An 18,624-nucleotide genomic window follows, 5' to 3' on the forward strand; every position below is an offset into this window, starting at 1 on the left:
GATCATGGTTCTTTTGGCAAGGGGATGACCACAAAAAAAGTACAGACTTACTAGATGGGATATCATTTGTCAACCTAAGGATCAGGGAGGTTTAGGGGTTCATAACTTGGAAATACAAAACAAGTGTCTCTTGAGTAAGTGGTTGTTTAAGTTGATTAACGAGGAAGGTGTATGGCAAAATCTATTGAAGAGAAAGTATCTCTACAATCAGTCTATAACCCAAGTTAATAAGAAATAGGACGATTCTCATTTTTAGTCAGGTCTCATGAAGATCAAAGGTACCTTCTTAGATATGGGTTCTTGGATTGTAAATAATGGGGAAGAATAAGGTTCTGGGAAGATAAATGGCTAGAAAACCTAGCTTTTAAAGACAAATATCCATCTTTATATTCTATTGTACGAAAGAAAAGTTCTACTATTGTTAATGTTATGAGATCTGTTCCACTCAATGTTTCCTTTAGGAGATCATTAGTTTTTTTTTACCAGATTTAGGAGATCATTAGTTGGTCAGAATCTTGCATATTGGCATGAATTGTGTGCTTCTATTGTACATATTCAATTGAATCAATCCTCTGATAGCTTTAGATGGAATTATCATCAGAATGGAATATTTTCTGTTAGGTCGATGTATCTAGCTTTAATTAATAATGGTTATATTGAGAGAAATAAGATTATTTGGAAGCTTAAGATGCCATTTAAGATTAAGATTTTATGTGGTACTTGCTTAAAGGGGTTGTGCTAACCAAGGATAATTTGGCAAGACGAAATTGGAATGGCAGTTTAAGATGTTGTTTTTTTATGAAAAATGAGACTATTCAATATCATTTTATAGAGTGTCATAAAATCACCATCTATCTCATATATGCAAGTAATTTTCAGGGTAACATATTGGCTCCGATTTTGGGCACAGCTGCAAATTTGTGAAGATGATCGAGAGCTTATGAAGGTTGCATGTCGTAGGCTTGAGACAACGGTCATGCAACTCTTTGCAAACTATGAATGGAGATTCACAAATAGACTTGAATAAATGTGATCTCCTTATCTTAGTTTGATCTTTTATTTTGTTGGGTGTGTTTAATTCATTTGAACTACACTTAGTGTTTGGGTGATACTTTTGTAATAATTCGTTGTAGCTCTGATGAGCAAAGGCCGGGATGTTTTATTCCATTATCTAAAAAAAATCATATCGATGCTATCCAAAACGAGATATTTAATTCCATGAACAGAAGAAATATACTTTGTTACATTGAAAATTCATTCCGACGAGGTTTTACCAGGAGCAACTCAGTTCTTCACAGGATCATGAAAAGAATTATGCAGTGTGTTGTACATGGAGCCTGAGATTTTGAATTGACAGCAAAATTCGGTAGGAGCATGTTAAAAATCATCCTTACCAAATCTTGAAAACATCCATCCTCACCATTTTCCTCTCAAATTATTCAGTACGCACCCAAACCAAAGATACAAAGATTAAGTTGACACATCATTCACACATACATGCTCCAGAGTGCCTTTTTTGTCTATATCGACCATAACCTTACCCACGGCGAACAGGCGAGGCAGCGAGAGCGAGACCGGCGAGCAGGAGGAGGAAGAGCCCAAATGCCACCGGCGGGCTGACGGCGCCGCCGGCGACCATGGTGACGGCTGATGAGGCAGCCGTGATTCCCACCACAGCTGAAGCAAGGTTGCTGCCACGGCCGCGGCGAGCGCCTGCGCTGGCTGCGGCCTTCGCCGCCATGGATGCACCGGCCTTGGCGTCCATAAGGACATCAATGAAAACCTGCACGGATTGAATAATTGAAACGTGTTTCCTAGTAATGTACAGTATACTGCACTGAAACAAAGGGCGGAGCTGAATTTAGGTGGCTCACCTGAGGCGCCGGCGGCGCACCGGCCGCGACCATGCCCTGCGCCTTCGTCTCGAAGGGCACGCCGTGTTCACACGCGAGGACGCCGCCGCTGGAGTAGCGCGCGGCCATATCGCGCGCGAAGACGCCGGCGATGGAGTTGGGCGCGCCCAACCCGGCGTTAGGCGCAGCCATGTCGCGCGCGAAGACGCCGGCGATGGAGTAGGGCGCGCCCAACCCGGCGTTAGGCGCGGCCATGTCGCGCGCGAGGACGCCGGTGTTGGTGCAGGGCGCGGCCATGTCGGACACGAGGACGCCGGTGTTGGTGCAGGGCGTGGCCATGTAGCCCTTGATCAGGAAGTCGGCGAAACCGTTGGCAAGCACGCCGGCGCAGTCATTGTCCACAAGCAGCCCAGCGCCGTGGTCGCGCGCGGAGCCGCCGGCGCAGCTGGAGCCGGGAGCGCCTATCTCGTCGAAGGGCGCGCCGGCATGGTCCGCGCCAAGAACCGCCTCGCCCAACGGCAAGCCGAGCTCCGCCTCGCCAAGAACGGTGCCATGGGAGCCCCGCTCGACGCCCGCCAGCAGGCAGGAGGCGCCGCCGTCGCCCTGGAGCGCAGCCTCCATCTTCGCTTGCACCATTCGGCTTTCTGGCCTGGTGTTGGAACTTGGATGGTTTGAGTTGCTTTGCGAGGTTCGCCATGGCGATCGATGCCGCTATAAATAATGGGGGTCAGCGACTTTCACCAGTGACACGTGGCATACGTAGGATAGGGATCCAAATGTAGAATGGGTACACTGACTTACCACACCGGATCTAGCATAGCCGTACCTGCGCTGATGTATGCTGATCTAGGCATTTTCCCTTCCCCCCCTTTTTTATGCGCAAAAAAAGTCTTGGTTCAACATGATAGTGAATTTCTGAGCATCACGGCTACTGTAGCTGCTTTACCTCTACTAGATCTTTGACAGGCCATCGAATGATCTAGAAGGGGCCTGGAAACTTTTTTCCCTCTACTTTATCTGAATAGTTTTATAAAATATTTAAAGTTTGTCTAAATAGCTTTAAAAACATTTAAAAGTTTGACGATATTTACAGATCCACAAAATCTTAGTTATAAGCTTAACTCAGATACTAAGAATTAAAAAAAAATACGTGTGTGAACATTGTTAATACTATTTGCCACCAAAATTGTTTTGTTTTCCCGATGCTTTTATCCAGCCTATTTTAAACGAATGTGGAATCACAGCAATACTGTCGCCATCCATCTTGCTCTAACTTGGCTTGGAAACTTCCTTGATTTTTCCTGTTAATAGCACGTCAATCTTTTTCAATAACACTTGTAACGTTATATACCGAATCAACGAGAAAATAAAACACATGAATTTCCAAGGAATCGAGACAAGAAGAGAAAATAAGAGAGGGAAGGTTTATCTCTCTCACCAGCTCATCAAGAAAAAATTCGTCTAAAGAATAAAACGTACGTGAAACGAAAGCAGGATTAATTTGATCCTTAGAATTCCATCTTTTAATCTGTTAAGTTACTGTAATATGTTATCATAATTTAAAATTCAAAAAATTTGAGACTATCCTATCATACAAGTTTACTCCCTGGTGTAGCAATGGTGTAGCAAGTTTACATCAAATATAGCGACAGACATCGAGCTATATCATGATCGAGAGCGAAATAAAGGTAACAGAGAATTGCCCGGCGGCAAAGTCCAAAGAATAATCCCTTCGATTTGGTGGCAGGAACAGGGATGGGGATTGGTTAAGCCACTAGGGCAGTATTTATTAATTTGATCATCATTGGTAACTCAGTACTTAATTATCATAATCCTATCCTTGACCTAGTACTAATGATCATATCCTCTGATGTTTTCTTGGAGCCAGGTTACCATGAAGAGCTAGCTACTGTATGTGCTGGATTAGAATCAGTCTTCTAGAAATACTTGTATTGGGTATAAAATTTGAGAGATTCCATTATATACCATTGAGTTTATCACGGGTCTACGATTTGCCACTGACTTTTTCATGTTCTACAATATGCCATTGACTTTTGCTTAACTTCTACAATTTACCTTCGCCGTCGGATTAGTTTCCGTTAGTAACTTATTGGCAAATTTTGCTACAGGACACTTGTTATGTGTGGTTTTAGCCCTAGGACACTACCCAAACTCACTTTTGGGGGAAAACACTCCATAAACGTGGTAATTTGCCAGTGGACACCGCGCCGATTAAAATAATACTTTCCGGTTGGGGAGGAGAGAAAAATCGCATGAAATGTCAAAAATGCCCTTGGTCCCACATAGCAGCTCTATCTCCTATCTCTCTCCTCATCTCTCTCTCTTCTCTCTCTTAGATGGCGAGGCTGGCGACTGGCGGAGTGGAGCGGGGGGGGCGGTGGCGGTGGACGAGCGCGCGGCTGGCGGAGCCACCCCTCGCCGCCGGCGCCGTGCCCGTGCCCGCTCCGCCAGGCGTGGGAGCAGCCTCGACGCGCTCGTCGGCCGCCTTCGAGGAGCACAGCGGCCACCCCGAGGCCAACCCGTTCGGCGCCCGTGCCGTCCGCCTCTACCTCCGCGAGGTCCGCAACAGCCAGGCCAAGGCATGCGACATCGCCTACGAGAAGAAGTGCCGGAAGCGCCCGGCCACCTCATCTTCACATTCTCAGGCCGCCACCGCCACCACCTCCCTGCTGAGCCCAGCTGCTAGCCCGACGCCGCCACTGTCGCCGCCGGAGAGATCAGCCGACGTGGGAGCTTACATCGCCATCGCCGTCGCCATGGGGTGCGCGCCACTCTTGCCAGCCGCCCGCCGCCACGGATCCTATCGCGCGATCGCTCGCCGCCGCTAGCTGCCGCCTGCCGCGCGCTCGCTCGCCACTGTTGCCACTCCGCCCGGTCGACGCTTCCGCTCCGCCGGCCGCGCGCTTGTCCACCACCGCCGCCGCCTCGCTCCACTCTGCCGGCCGCCATCCTCGCCATCTCCGCCACGACCGACGCCACCCCGTGCGAGCGCGCTCTGAGAGAGAAAAGAGATAGAGATGAGGAGAGAGATATGAGATAGAGCTGACATGTGGACCCAAGGGCATTTTTGACATTTCACGCGATTTCTCTCTCCTCCCCAACCGAAAAGTACTATTTTAATCAGCGCGGTGTCCACTGGCAAATTACCACATTTATGGAGTGTTTTCCCCCAAAAGTGAGTTTGGCCAGTGTCTTAGGGCTAAAACCACACATAACAAGTGTCCTGTAGCAAAATTTGTCTAAATTATTAGTACTCTACAATTTTGTCCAAATGACCAAAATACCCCTGGGACAAAAACTTCCAAAATTTGGACAAAAATTCTGAAATATCATATTATAAACATAAAATTGTAAATATCCAAAATTTAACCAAAAACTTAAAATCTAATATTTCAGAATTTTTGTCCAAATTTTGGAAGTTTTTGTCCGAGGGGTATTTTGGTCATTCGTACAAAATTGTACGTTACTAACGAAAGCTAACTAGAAGACGATGGTAAATCGTAGAAGTTAAGAAAAATCGATGACATATTGTAGAATGTGATAAAGCCAGTGGCAAATCGTAGACCTGTGATAAACTCGGTGACATATAATGGATTCTCTCATAAAATTTTAATCTCATACTGTACTGTTTAGGAACGAAGAAAGTATATTATTATATACTCCTTCTATTCCCAATTGATCTATATATATTTTATAGGTACACCAAGACCAAGAAAAGCTAATAACTCTCTCATACTATATTTACTCTAGCAACAAACTCGATGTATGCACCATCCCCAATATTTTCTAGCCAATAGCAAATCAAGATATTGCATGTGGGTTATAAATACTTGTGTGCATGGATGCATGCATCAATATCCATTTACTCCAATGTACAAATAACGAATAGACTTAATAAATGAACACAAATATGTAGATTATTTAGGAATAACTAAAAAAACTAAATGGAGGGTGTATGTGCCATGCACATCAATGATAATTGATGTGACGTTCTATTCTTTTTAGAACTTTTTAAGACCAAAGCGATGTACTATTATAATCTATTCCGTTTAAACAACTGGGAGTGAGAATGACTGTTGTACCCGGTCGAGTTGATTCCAAGGGGATAATAAGTCAAAATGAAAAAGCGAGCAACAGTGCACCGTGGAAAAAAAATAAGTAAGCCTTTGCTTCTGAAGTCGTTTTCATCACCGAGCTGGCGCCAAGCAAGTATGCATTCGCCTACTGCATTCATACTAGTATCTGGCATTGAAAAGAAAAAAAATATCATGAATTAACACCGTGAAGTGCGATATTAATCATAACTTTTAAGTTATTTTTTCAATAATAAAAATCAAGGAATTCCGGTGTTTGAGGTGCTTATAGTCTGGTTTAGTTTAGGAGAAATTTTATAGTGTTTAAGAAAGTACCGCCAGTATATTTTAAACTAAAATTATCTGGAATTACCAAATTTTAAAGTAGAAAATATATTATCTTATGGTATTTTCTTAAGAATGGTAAAATTACCCTTAGTTTAGATTAGGGTGTTCGTAAGGTATCGTTTGTTGGGCTGCTGTTTGGGTGTTTGCTCTTCCTTGGGTTTGCTGTTGTTTTACCCTATAAAAAAAAGGCAAAGTTGTTTCCTTTGTTTCAAAAAACAAAAAAAAATCAAGAATTAGTACTCTTGCTTCTCAAGGAACCACCTCTTCAGTAGGCTGTTGGGACAACAACAATCATGATCAGGGAAGAAAGACCAAATCAAGAGTGATGACTGATGAGTCCTGCTTGGGATATTCGTTTGGGACTTCATGTGATCGCAGAGAAAATCTCCTGAACTTTTGTCTGTACCTCTTATTAGGGGTGAAAACAGTACGAAAACTTTCCGGATTCCGGACCTACTTTCGAAAACGGAATCTGTCGGTCGAAATTTTTTCGGAATTTTTCGGAAACGGAAACAAATTCGGAAATATTTTCTCGGAAAAGGAATCGGAAATGATAAGCGCAGTTTCCGTCGGAACTCGGAATCGGTCGGAAACTTTCCGGAAATTTTCTCGGAATTTCTGGAAATTGTCTCGGAATTACCAGAAATTTCTGATTGAAATACCCTGGATTCTTCTTTTAAGCACTAAATAGTGAATACCATGGTATTTGGCTGTTATTTTTTAAAAAAATATTTGTTATACAAATCTAAAATTACATAAGAATATTTTTTATCCTGCATTGGGATTTATTAACAATATTACTCTTTTAAACATAGATAATTTATTCAATTGGATTTATCGGTTTGAGGGGTTTTTTATTCCGATAAATTTTCGTTACCGTATTCGCGCCGGTTCGTTTTCGCTCCGTTTTCAGTTTCGATAATATTCGATTCCGTTTTCGTATCCGGTGTTTCCGATTCCGAAAAAAATATGAAAACGAAAACGATAAAGATGGTTTCCGTCCGTTTCCGTACCGTTTTCACCCCTACCTCTTATAGACAATTAAACCATTCCAGCTCCTTTATTGATCTTCCCGGCAGCACCAACTATTTCTTCAGCTGCTATAGTGCTACTGGATCAAATTTACTGTTTTGCTGTATCTATCCATGGACAGTTGTGGTCTTGCATGCGGAGATATCAGCCCGATTTGATGTTTGTCTGATCCACTTTGAGATTCCTGCATGTTGAAATACGGTTCCACTTCAATTTGTAGACTGGATTGGATTTTGGTCTCAAAAGAACAAACTTGCTAATTAGTAGACTGGATTGAATTGGGCCAACCATTTTAATGCCACATTGTACTCCATTTCCTTTCGTCAGCACTGAGACTGACTAATCACTAGCTAAGCAAGCTGACCTGATCTTACCACGTACGGCAATGACGAGGCCAGATTTAATTAGTAGAGAATTACAGAGATGGTGTAAAGTAAAATAATCTCAGCGCTAATCATCGTCAAACATAATGCAATCTGTGAAGTTGTCTTGTTTAAAACAACAATTACTTTTAACCTGAAGGAAGTATATTTTTATCAGAAACAATCCAGTTCGCATAATGAGCCGAGAGATTTTGAACCTGAGAACAAAATTAGGAAGGAGCATGTTAAATCATCCCATGTCAACCAAGTTCACCACAGTGACTTGTACCATTTCTTTCCCCCCATTATTCAATATGACGAAAGCCATAGAAAGATCGAAAAAAGAAAGATACAAAGAGGAATTTGACCAATCCCCTTACGAACGGCGAACACCGGAGGCAGCAAGAGAGAGGCCGCCCAGCAGAAGCACAAAGAGACCAAATGCCAGCGGCGGACTGACGGCGCCGGCGGCGACCATAGTGACCGCAGATGAAGCGGCGGCGATCCCGATTACGGCCGAAGCAAGGTTGCCGCCGGGAGCATCTGCGTCGGCGGCTGCATTTGCTGCTCCACTGGGAATATCAATCTTAATCTGCAGGGATTGATAGTGTAATTGAAACGTATAGAAATCTCGCAAAAAAAGAAAATAAGATTCGTACCAGTAGTTAAATACTCTAAAACAGAAGCAATTTTTTTCCCCCGCAAAAAAAAAAAGAAGCAGTTTTATTTTTTGGACATATCCAACAGGAGGAGTTGAAGAACTGGAGATGGGTTCCCGCACAAAAAAAAGGGAAAAAATGGGGCCTTTTGGTTGGGGCCCACTGGACAGTGAGAGAAAAGTACTAGTAGTGCGGAGGTGAAGACAGTTTGGTGGTTTCATTACCTGCTCCTGCTCTGCCTTCTTCATGGAGGAAGGCGCCGCGCCGAACTGCTCTCCCGCGTCCACGCCGTGCTCGCGCGCGAAGCCGCCGCCGCCGGTGCCGGAGTAGTAGGGCACCGTGGCGGCAGCGGTGGCGCCCAGACCCAGGAACGGCACGTGCGTGGTCGTGGTGAGGAGGTCGTCGTCGCCGAAGGGCAAGAGGAGCTCAGGCGTGGAGATGCTCATGGTCTGGGGAATCAGGGATGGGAGGACGTTGACGACGAACGAGCACGGAAGGCTCGAGCTTGAAATTTGCTCCGCGAGGTGAGGTCGAGGTCCGCTGCTGCAAACACCATCAAACACCACACTTGACGATCGACAAGCGAAATCGAACACATAAATCTCACGGAAAAAAGAAATGATGATCGCGTGGCTACAAGCCTACAACTAGTGGAACTAATGGGAGAGGAGGAGCGACCGGAGCACTTGCCTGATCAGGTCGACGGCGGCGGCGGCGCGGAGATTCCTAAGCTTCACGTCGGCAGCGGCCGCCATCGGATCGATTGGGCAATGCGATTATATTCACGAGGATTCAAAGGAAGGAGGAGGGTGTGGTGTGTTTGGTGAGGCAGAGGTGGGGGAGATGTATATATAGGCCGTCGCGGATGACGGAATATTCCGGGATGTGCCGCTGCGATGACGGCGTTAGGAGGATCCCGGGCACGTGGCGGGAAATGATAGTGCCAGCTTTCCACCGTCTCCGTCTACTCCCTCCGTCCCCCCCCCCCCCCACACCCCCCAAAAAAAAAGAGAATAGAAAATACACATTATATATATGATAGCACATATAAAATACACTAAAAAGTGAAAAAGTAGGACTTTTGTCGATAGGGAGATCATACCTGTTTCTCAGTTTGTGACACTTACTCGAGGAAAAATTGACTTGAAAACTTTTGCACATAGGGTCAGTAAGATTGGATATAGTCGAGCCCTCTTCGAGCTACCATTTTCCCAATAAGACGGAGATAAAGGAACCAATAACATGAAGCGAAGCTATGTTTATGATCGAAATTCTACCCCAAATTTCACTCATTTGCAGCTTAGGATCAAGCAGACACGATAGTTTTAAGTAGAACTCTTTGCGGACATAGGGAAGAGCCCATAACTCCGAAAGAGTTTTGTTTTAAGAACACTTGGCCTTACCCCTTCGTTTTGAGCCATGTAATCGATTACAAGATTGAACCAAGACCCGCCCGGGCACCGCCGGGGGAACAACCAGTAGGCTTTCTTTCCGCGGTGGCGCGTTCGCCGTCACCGGGATCGCTGTCAAGACCGCCAATTGACAGAGCATGGCGTGTCATTAGGCTGCATGCTTCGTTTGTGGCGTCTTCCAGCGTGATTGATAACTCTCTCGATCGGTTTCTACGTACTGATCTAGGATGATGAATTTGTCAAACGAAACTTTCCCCGATTTTTATAAAGTAACTTCTTTCCTTGGAAAATGCATGCGAAACTCGTCTAGTTTTAGAGGTTATTAATCCTACCACTATTAAAAACATACTGCTGCATAATATACAACCAGTTAATTACGAAAATATGAAGAATATTTGATGGCAATGTCTATTACTCCGTATCATAAAAAACTCAACGTCTAAATTCTATCCACGTGTCAGGGGAATTTGGGGAGAAACACAAACAAGTTTATTTACCAAAACGAACGAGATGCGGGAGATCACGCATCGTCAACAGCTCCATCAAGGCGAAGTGCAGGCCACAACAAGAGCCAACGTCAGACTGATGTTGATGTGATTTAGATCTAGTTTTCAGATTAATTCATTCACTTTCAGAGATCATGTTTCTTATCCATTTGCAGGAGACAAAAGAATGATATATAAGGTGTTCCAAGGTCGTACTATCTGTTATCCACGGCCTGGCAGGAGAAACGAGGACTAATGGTTGTTTCAAGATAACGCTTTTGTTATCCCCTTGCAAGCGGGAAAAAAAAAGATGATAAAGGGAGACGTCTACGGATCGGGCATCCAATTTTTTACCAAGAAATCGGACGCCCCGACCTATGCCAGCGCTATGCATGTACACTAGTAATCAATAGTTAGGATGGTTAAAGTTTTTAAGCAAACTTTAAACTATTTTTTCTCTTAAATTATTTATCCAAATTATGATCCGATTGCATCATTAAATTCGTTGCAATTAAATCTTCAAAACAAGACTACACATGGATATATTCCGACGAAAAATTTTTTAGCTTATTATTGAATTATTTTTAAATGTTGCACGATGTTCCACCAAGTATATCGGAATTGTTTCACTAAATAGATCGAAAATGTTTCAATCGTTTAAATCGGGCGTTATTTCACCTTATATAAAAACAATGTTTCAGCAAATAGCGAAAGAATGTTTCAATTCACTGCAATATTAGATCTATACATAGTGAAACATTGTAAGTATACTAGGTGAAACTTTTTTGGTGGAATAAAAAATGAAACGAATTCCCTTAATAGAGAGTTTCTAAAATATGTGGGTGATTTGTTACAAAAGAATGTTTCAGTTCACTGTAACATTAGATCTATACATAGTGAAACATTGTGAGTACACTAGGTGAAACATTTTTGGTGGAAAAAAATTTAACGAATTCCCTTAATAGTGGGTTTCCAAAATATGTGGGTGATTTGTTGCAACGGCGTATATGCTAGGGTGTGGGGGCGGTGCGTGAGCTGGAGACGAAGGCACGTGAGCGAGGCGGCGCCCGATTTTTTCTGCGCTCGACGCAAGGATAATCGATGATAAAGGTGTTCCAAGATCATACTATCTGTTTTCCACGAGCGCAGGTGAAGAAAAAAAGGTGTTCCAAACGTTGAGTCTGATTATCTGTTGTCCACGGCCGAGCAGGAAAAATGAGGATAGTTGTTCTAATATCACGTTTTGTTATCCCGTTGCAATGCAAGAGAGAGAAAAAAAAGAGAAGATGATAAGGTGCACAAAAAGATGGATACAGTTAGGTGCAGATTTTACTGGGAGGGGTTAGGAAAAAGAAGAGATACCACTTGATGAGTTGGAGAGCTTATGAGCAAACCAAAAGATTTGGAGGGTCTGGGTTATTTAGAAACAAGAAAGATGAATGCATGCCTACTCACAAAATGGAATTTTAAGCTTGAGAAAGAACCTCATGATCTATGTTCTGAGTTGTTACATAACAAATACATGAAGGTTGGGAGAAGTTTTTTCCTGAGTTCTGATAAAAATGCATCTCAATTTTGGAAGGGCATTCAGGGGATTAAAAAACACTGTGATTTATGAACATTGAGGGTAGTGAAAGATGAGAGGAGGACAAGATTTTGGGAATATGTGTGGCTGACAAAGGTTCCTTTAAGGATATATTTGAGGATTTGGTATAGAGTTTGTGAACAACAAAATAAATCTATGAGGGAGGTCTGGCAGGAAGGGGCATGGAACCTCACTTTCAGAAGAAACTTAGGCCTTGTTTAGTTCGGGAAAATTTTTGGGTTTGGTTGTCACATCGGATATACGGACACATATTTAAAGTATTAAACGTAGTCTAATAACGAAACAAATTACATTTTTCGCTAGGAAACCGCGAGACGAATTTATTAAGCTTAATTAATCCATCATTAGCAAACGTTTACTGTAGCACCACATTGTCACATCATGGCGCAATTAGGCTTAAAAGATTTGTCTCGTAATTTACACGTAAACTGTGATATTGGTTTTTTTTTTCTACATTTAATATTCCATGCATGTGTCCAAACATTCGATGTGATTGATGAAAAGTTTTGTTTTGGGAACTAAACAAGGCCTTAGAAGGGAAGAGCTGGGAAAACTGGTTGGAACTAAAGGAGATGCTTTCATCAGTTACCCTGGGGGAGGGATGTGATGAATTGAAATGGGCTCTAGATGAAAAGAAGGGTTATGCCTCTAAATCCCTGTACAGGGAAATGAGTTTTGGGGTAGTGGTAGATATTCGGTTATAGACGATGTGGAAAGCAAAAATTCCACTTAAGCATAAGCACTTTATGTGCATGAGTTTAAAGGGGACAAATTCCTTGTGCAGCTCAACTAAAGAAATGCAAGTAGGAGGGGGGAGATTGAATGTAAGATGTGTGGGATGGTAGAAGACACTACTGATCATATGCTTTTCTGATGTGTGCTAGCGAGATTTGTTTGGTGTGCTGTTAGGGAGGTTGCTGGTTGGGAAGAGCAGCCGACGTCGTTGGCTGAGTTTTATCTTGCTAGTAGGGAAAGGAAAAAATAAGAGTAATTTTCATAAAACTACAACTTTAGTGACAAAACTATCAGTTTGCTGCAATATTAGCGATATGTTTCACTTTGTTGCAACGATAGTGTGGGAAATTGTCACAAAACTGTAATTTTTACGTTATATGCTGCTACAGTTGTCACCTATATGTACTGTAGCAGCATATAACGTAAAAGTTGCAGTTTTGTGCTAATTTTCCACGCTATTGTTACAGTAAATTGAAACTCATCGCTAATGTTGCGACAAACTGATAGTTTTGTCACTAAAGTTGTAGTTTTCTGAAATTTACTAAAAAAATAAAAAGCGAGGGGGGGGGGGGGGGGTTTGGAGGGTTGGTGGATAATTTTAACAGCCTGCTGCTGGGCTTTATGGCTACCCAGGAACAATTATGTTTTTGATGGTGTAGTGATGAGATCACATTTTCAATTGCTAAATAGTATTATCATGTTTTTGTGAAAAAATGGAAAGCTCTAAAAAGGAAGATATGAAGAGCAAGTTACAAAGCTGGTGTGAAGACCTGAGGAGAGGATGAGACTCTAGAGACCGGTGGAACTCCCTGAAGAAATTTAGTCTTTTGTTTTGGCTTCACAGTAGTGTGTTTCGCTTTGTTTATGTAAACCTGTTCCTTGCAAGTTCGAGCTTTAGCTCTTCTAGGTTGTGTGGTGTGTGTTTGTATGAACCTCTTCTGGGCTTTCTTTCAAAAGCCGGATCATTATTAATATAATGATATTTCATCTAAAAAAAGGAAGATAAGGTGTTCAAAGATCATATCTGCTATCCACACGAGCAAGTGGGAGGAAAAGGAAGGATAGAAACAACAGCCATACAGAGCTTCGGATGCATCGAAACTGATGTAACCACGTAGAGTTTGGTTACAGAGTACCAAACTGAGTTAACCACACACTACGAATCTATGATTGCATCTTGATTTTCCATAAATACTGTCTGATTAAATCAAACGGCAGATATTTTTGTTTGTACAAAAAATTGTAAGAATTTTTTTATGGTACGTATGGTACTGCTCGTGTAACATCATATATTAAAGTCCTACCAATTGGAATTGAGAATGTAGGTCAATCATCCGGGAAGAAGGACCAGATCAGAGAGTGACAAGTCATGCTTGGGATACTCTATTGGTATTTGCTGTGATGAGAAAAGGTCCTGGACTTTTGTCTGTACCTCTTAGACAAATAAACCATTCCCATAATCAAATGGTTTTTATATGTGAAGATTACAGCTACCTTCTTTCTTATCTTCCAAGCAGAACAACTATTTCGTCGGCTGCTAAAGTGCGAGCTAGCTATATCTATCAACAGACAGTTGTTGTCTTGCGGAGATGTCAGATATCATGCTTGGATACTCGTTTCAGAACTCCGGAAAAAATCGCCATATTTGAGATCGGTTCATAAATCATAACAGAAGCTTTAATTTTGGCATAACAAGCATATGAAACAGAGAATGGGACCTGTCTTCTTACCGTACGTTGACTACGTTCACCACATTGACTCATCTCCTTCCCCCATTACTCAATTTTGACAAACCATAGAAAGAAAAAAAGAAAGAAAGATTCAAAGAGGAAGTTGACCCCGCTCATCACATGGCCCTTACGCACCGCGAACACCGGAGACAGCCAGAGAGAGGCTGCCGAGCAGAAGCACAAAGAGACCAAATGCCAGCGGCTGGCTGACGACGACGCCGGCGGCGAGCACGCTGACCGCAGATGAGGCGGCGGCGATCCCGATTACGGCCGAAGCGAGGTAGCCGCCGCGAGCATCTGCGTCCGCGGCTGCGTTTGCCGCTCCACTGGGAATATCAATCTTAACCTGCAGGGGTCGATAGCGTAATTGAAACGTGTAGAAATTCTCGCAAAAAAAAAACAGAGAGAGAGAGAAAAAAGAAGACGATTCGTACGAGTAGTAAATAAACACAAGCAGTTGAAGAAAAGGAGATGGTCCCCGCGAAAAATAAACAAAAAATAACCGTTCAGGTCCACTGGGCAGTGAGCGAAAATTAGCACTAACACTGAAACAAAAGGGCGGAGCTGAACAGAGTTTGGTGGTTTAATTACCTGCTCAGCATCCATGCCGTGCTCGCGCGCGAAGCCGCCGTCGCTGCCGTTGCCGGAGTAGGGCGCGGCGGCGGCGCCCAGAGCCAAGAACGGCACGCGCAGCTCGCGCGTGAGGAGGTCGTCGACGTCGTCCAGAGTCCCCTCGCCGAGGGGCAAGAGCAGCTCAGGCGTGGAGATACTCATGGTCATGGCTTGGGGAACCAGTGATTGAACGTCCATGACCGAGCTTGGAACGCTCGAGCTTGAAGTGTGCTCCACGAGGTGATGAGCTCTAGATCCGCTGCAAACACCACCACCATTAACATCAAAATCTTGCTGTACGGGAGAAACTCCACGGTGGAAATCAGAACAAGGAAATGGGGATGAAATAATGGTCACGTACGAGGCTAGACTAGAACCAATTGAAGGGGAGAGGAGGAGGAGCACTTGCCTGATCTGGTCGAGCTCGTCGACGGCGGCGCCGAGATCCTCAAGCTTCACGTTGGCAGCGGCCGCCACCCGATCCGATTGGGCGATGCGATTTGTTAGATAGGATTCAAATGGGAGGAGATTGGTGTGGTGGTTGGGGTGAGGCAGAGGCCGGTGTCCCTTATATATACAGGGTGCGCTAGGAAGCCGCGGGACGCAACCTGCAACTGCAAGCGCCGGGGGTTTGTCGAAATGTTCTGCTAAAAAAGCTACTGTAATGCCGAACTCGACCGAGGGCTTACGTGTGCGCCAAGGGGGAGGGGGGGTGAGCCCGAACTCGACCGAGGCTGATGCCGACGCTGACCACCAAGACGTCGACGGTGGGAGGGGGTGGGGCCCGATCCGACCCCGACCGAGGCTGATGCCGACGCCGACCGCGAAGAGGACGACGGTGAAGCCAGCCGCCTTTACCCAGCTGCCCTGAAGCCTCATCCAATCAAGTGCTTGGCCCAGTCAGTGCCCTGTTCAGAATGACGAAAAATTCAAACAAAATTCGCAGAATTTGTATCGAAATCGGTGCAACCCGTGTGTTGGATGGAGCAGTCAGGCGAGGTGAAATAAGGAGTACTACCACCGTCCCAAAATAAGTGCAGCCATAGATATTCGTGTTTAGTGCTTTGACCATCTATCTTATTTGAAAAATTTATAAAGTTTTTTTAAAAAATTAGTCACACATAAAGTACTATTCATGTTTTATCATCTAATAATAATAAAAATACTAATCATAATCTTTTTTCAAATAATATGAACGGTTAAACGTTGAACATAAACAATGCTAAAACTGTACTTATTTTGGGACAGAGGGAGTAGTAGTGTGTACCACCCCTTCATGGTGATGGTGAATTCCGGATTCGTTGCAGGAAAAAAAATAAGGAAAGAAATCTGAGCGACGAGACTGCAATAAATAGTATTTTAGTACTCACTCCATCCAGATTTGATCATACTCTGTTTGATTCTAAAAAAAAAAGTTGTTTGGATGGAACTAAAATTAAATTTTTTAGTCCCTATCATATCGGATGTTTGACACTAATTAAAAGTATTAAACGTAGATTAGTGATAAAACTCATTCCATAATCCTTGACTAATTCGCGAGACTAATCTATTGAGCCTAATTAATCCATGATTAGCCTATGTGATACTACAGTAAACATTCTCTAATTATGGATTAATTAGGCTTAGAAAATTTGTCTCGTGAATTAGCTCTTATTTATGTAATTAGTTTTGTAAGTAGTATATTTTTAATACTCCAAATTAGTGTCAAACATCCGATGGATTCAAACAACACCTAAGCAAATAACACCAAGACATCCATCATTCTGAAATTAAGGGAAAATAACTCTGCTTTGGGAAAACGCCCAGAGATCTTCCGGTTAGCTCCACAAGGTGGTGGGCTAATATTCGCTTCTTTTTTTAAACTCTGCTTTGGAAACGGAAGAAGGGTGAAGCATGGAAACACTAGTTGAAAGATCCATCCATTATCTTATTTTCATCTCCAAAGACACATCGGCCAAGTCACCTATACTGAAAGTGTTTTCGGAACGATCAGGTCTAAAACATGAGGATTCAGTTTAGAAAATCCAAAACTCACATCACATGAGCCAGTTCAGTTCTGAAACTCTTAATAAAAGTTAAAATTCCAAGAATCTGTGTGATGGCCCCATCCACAATCTTGAAAGTGCATAAAATCAACTTAAGAGTACATGGCTGATAAATCCATTTGTGAAACTGTGTCCTGGTTTGCTGTGCCAAAACTTTTCTTCACCATATTGCTAATTAACTTATCTTGGAGAACAATTAGGAAACATATTCATCAAATAGATCTGCGTGTCAGGATCCACAAATAGAATAGTACATCCGAGGAGTTTGTCGACAGTGACAACACCTAATTAAGCAAGACCTGACTGTAGTTGTACTACGTATGACAATGGCGAGGCCATGATTAATATAATACTGCAGAATTAGGCTTACTAAGCTTGCGCTAAGCACATTGTCAAACATAATCTAATCGGTGAAACAAACCCGGCATGGAATTACCACCAGCTTAGCAAGTTCTTCAGGTTTCAAACTTGAAGGTTCCGTTCTAAAATCTGAAACTCACATTATTAGTTATTATGCTATACGGGCCTGATTCTCTGGCAAGTTTTTTCATCTTGTCACATCGAATATTTGGACACACGCATGATGTATTAAATATATAAAAAAAACTAATTACATAGATTGCTGAATTGCGAGGCTAATCTTTTAAGCCTAATTGCTCCATGATTTGACAATGTGATGCTACAGTAAATATCTACTAATGATGAATTAATTAGACTTAATAAATTCGTCTCGCAGTTTACAGGCGGAATCTGTAATTTGTTTTGTTATAGACTACATTTAATACTTGAAATTAAAATGTGTGTCCGTATATCCGATGTGACACGGCAGAAAATTTTACCCCTTTATCCTAACCACATCCTACATTATCGATATCTCTGTTTCGTGGCAGCGGTACTTTGTTGCGTCTGCCTGAGAAGGATGAACGAGACGTTCAATCACACAATTGGCTCAATACCCTTTCGTGAAGTCAGCAGTGACAGTGAGCTCTATCTAGCCTCTAGCTAAGCAAGCTGACCTTATCGTGACGACACCAGGTTTACCACAATAGTACTACGGATTGGACTAAAGTCGAAATTAGGCTTATTAAGTCCGCTAAGCATCACAAAAACATCGTGTAATCGGTGAAATTAGTATCTATTAATAGGACAAGATGAACACCAAGGTTACGCCGTGTTTAGTACCAAAGTTATTCTTTAAACCTCCAACTTTTTTATCACATCAAAACTTTTCTACACATGTAAACTTTTAACTATTCCGTCACATTTTTTTAATTTCAACTAAACTTTTAATTTTTGTGTGAACTAAATACAGCCTTAATTAAGTTTGTTTCTGGTAATCATCTCAGAACTCAAAAAAAAAAAAACCGCCTTTAAGCTCTCGACATCTCAATCTGAACAGGACAAATGGGATAGCCACTTGCCCATTTCTATCACAGAACAAGCTGGAATGTGCTTCTGTCTCTTTATTGGATTTTTCCTCCGTAGTCAGACCAAACCGCAAAGGTTGAAAAATATGGCGTGTGTGTTCTATATTTATTCCTGTTATATGCTTTCGTACGAAGAAATCCTTTTCGAGGAGATTTTATCAGAACGCAATACAATTCTAGTAGGATCATGAAAGAGAGAAATTCTGGAGCGTACATATATCATG

At 42.7% G+C, this 18,624-nt stretch overlaps 3 protein-coding genes across 3 annotated transcripts; all 3 read right to left on the bottom strand.

The window, feature by feature from the left end:
- Positions 1-1,334: 1,334 nt before the first annotated feature.
- LOC127783368 (uncharacterized) lies at positions 1,335-2,512 on the bottom strand. Its single transcript, XM_052310628.1, has 2 exons — positions 1,875-2,512; positions 1,335-1,783 (listed from the first exon to the last, which is right to left on the bottom strand). Exons 1-2 carry the CDS (start codon positions 2,487-2,489, stop codon positions 1,538-1,540), a joined length of 861 nt encoding a protein of 286 aa, XP_052166588.1. The 5' UTR covers positions 2,490-2,512; the 3' UTR covers positions 1,335-1,537.
- A 5,335-nt stretch (positions 2,513-7,847) lies between these two features.
- On the bottom strand, positions 7,848-9,163 carry LOC127782649 (uncharacterized). Its single transcript, XM_052309917.1, has 3 exons — positions 9,039-9,163; positions 8,573-8,891; positions 7,848-8,281 (listed from the first exon to the last, which is right to left on the bottom strand). Exons 1-3 carry the CDS (start codon positions 9,101-9,103, stop codon positions 8,066-8,068), a joined length of 600 nt encoding a protein of 199 aa, XP_052165877.1. The 5' UTR covers positions 9,104-9,163; the 3' UTR covers positions 7,848-8,065.
- A 5,082-nt stretch (positions 9,164-14,245) lies between these two features.
- LOC127782650 (uncharacterized) lies at positions 14,246-15,534 on the bottom strand. Its single transcript, XM_052309919.1, has 3 exons — positions 15,338-15,534; positions 14,908-15,187; positions 14,246-14,662 (listed from the first exon to the last, which is right to left on the bottom strand). The coding sequence occupies exons 2-3, from the start codon at positions 15,124-15,126 to the stop codon at positions 14,444-14,446; spliced, it is 438 nt and encodes a 145-aa protein (XP_052165879.1). The 5' UTR covers positions 15,127-15,187; positions 15,338-15,534; the 3' UTR covers positions 14,246-14,443.
- Positions 15,535-18,624: the final 3,090 nt, after the last annotated feature.

The sequence above is a fragment of the Oryza glaberrima genome, chromosome 8 (genome assembly GCF_000147395.1).
Source record: "Oryza glaberrima chromosome 8, OglaRS2, whole genome shotgun sequence".
NCBI lineage: Eukaryota > Viridiplantae > Streptophyta > Magnoliopsida > Poales > Poaceae > Oryza > Oryza glaberrima.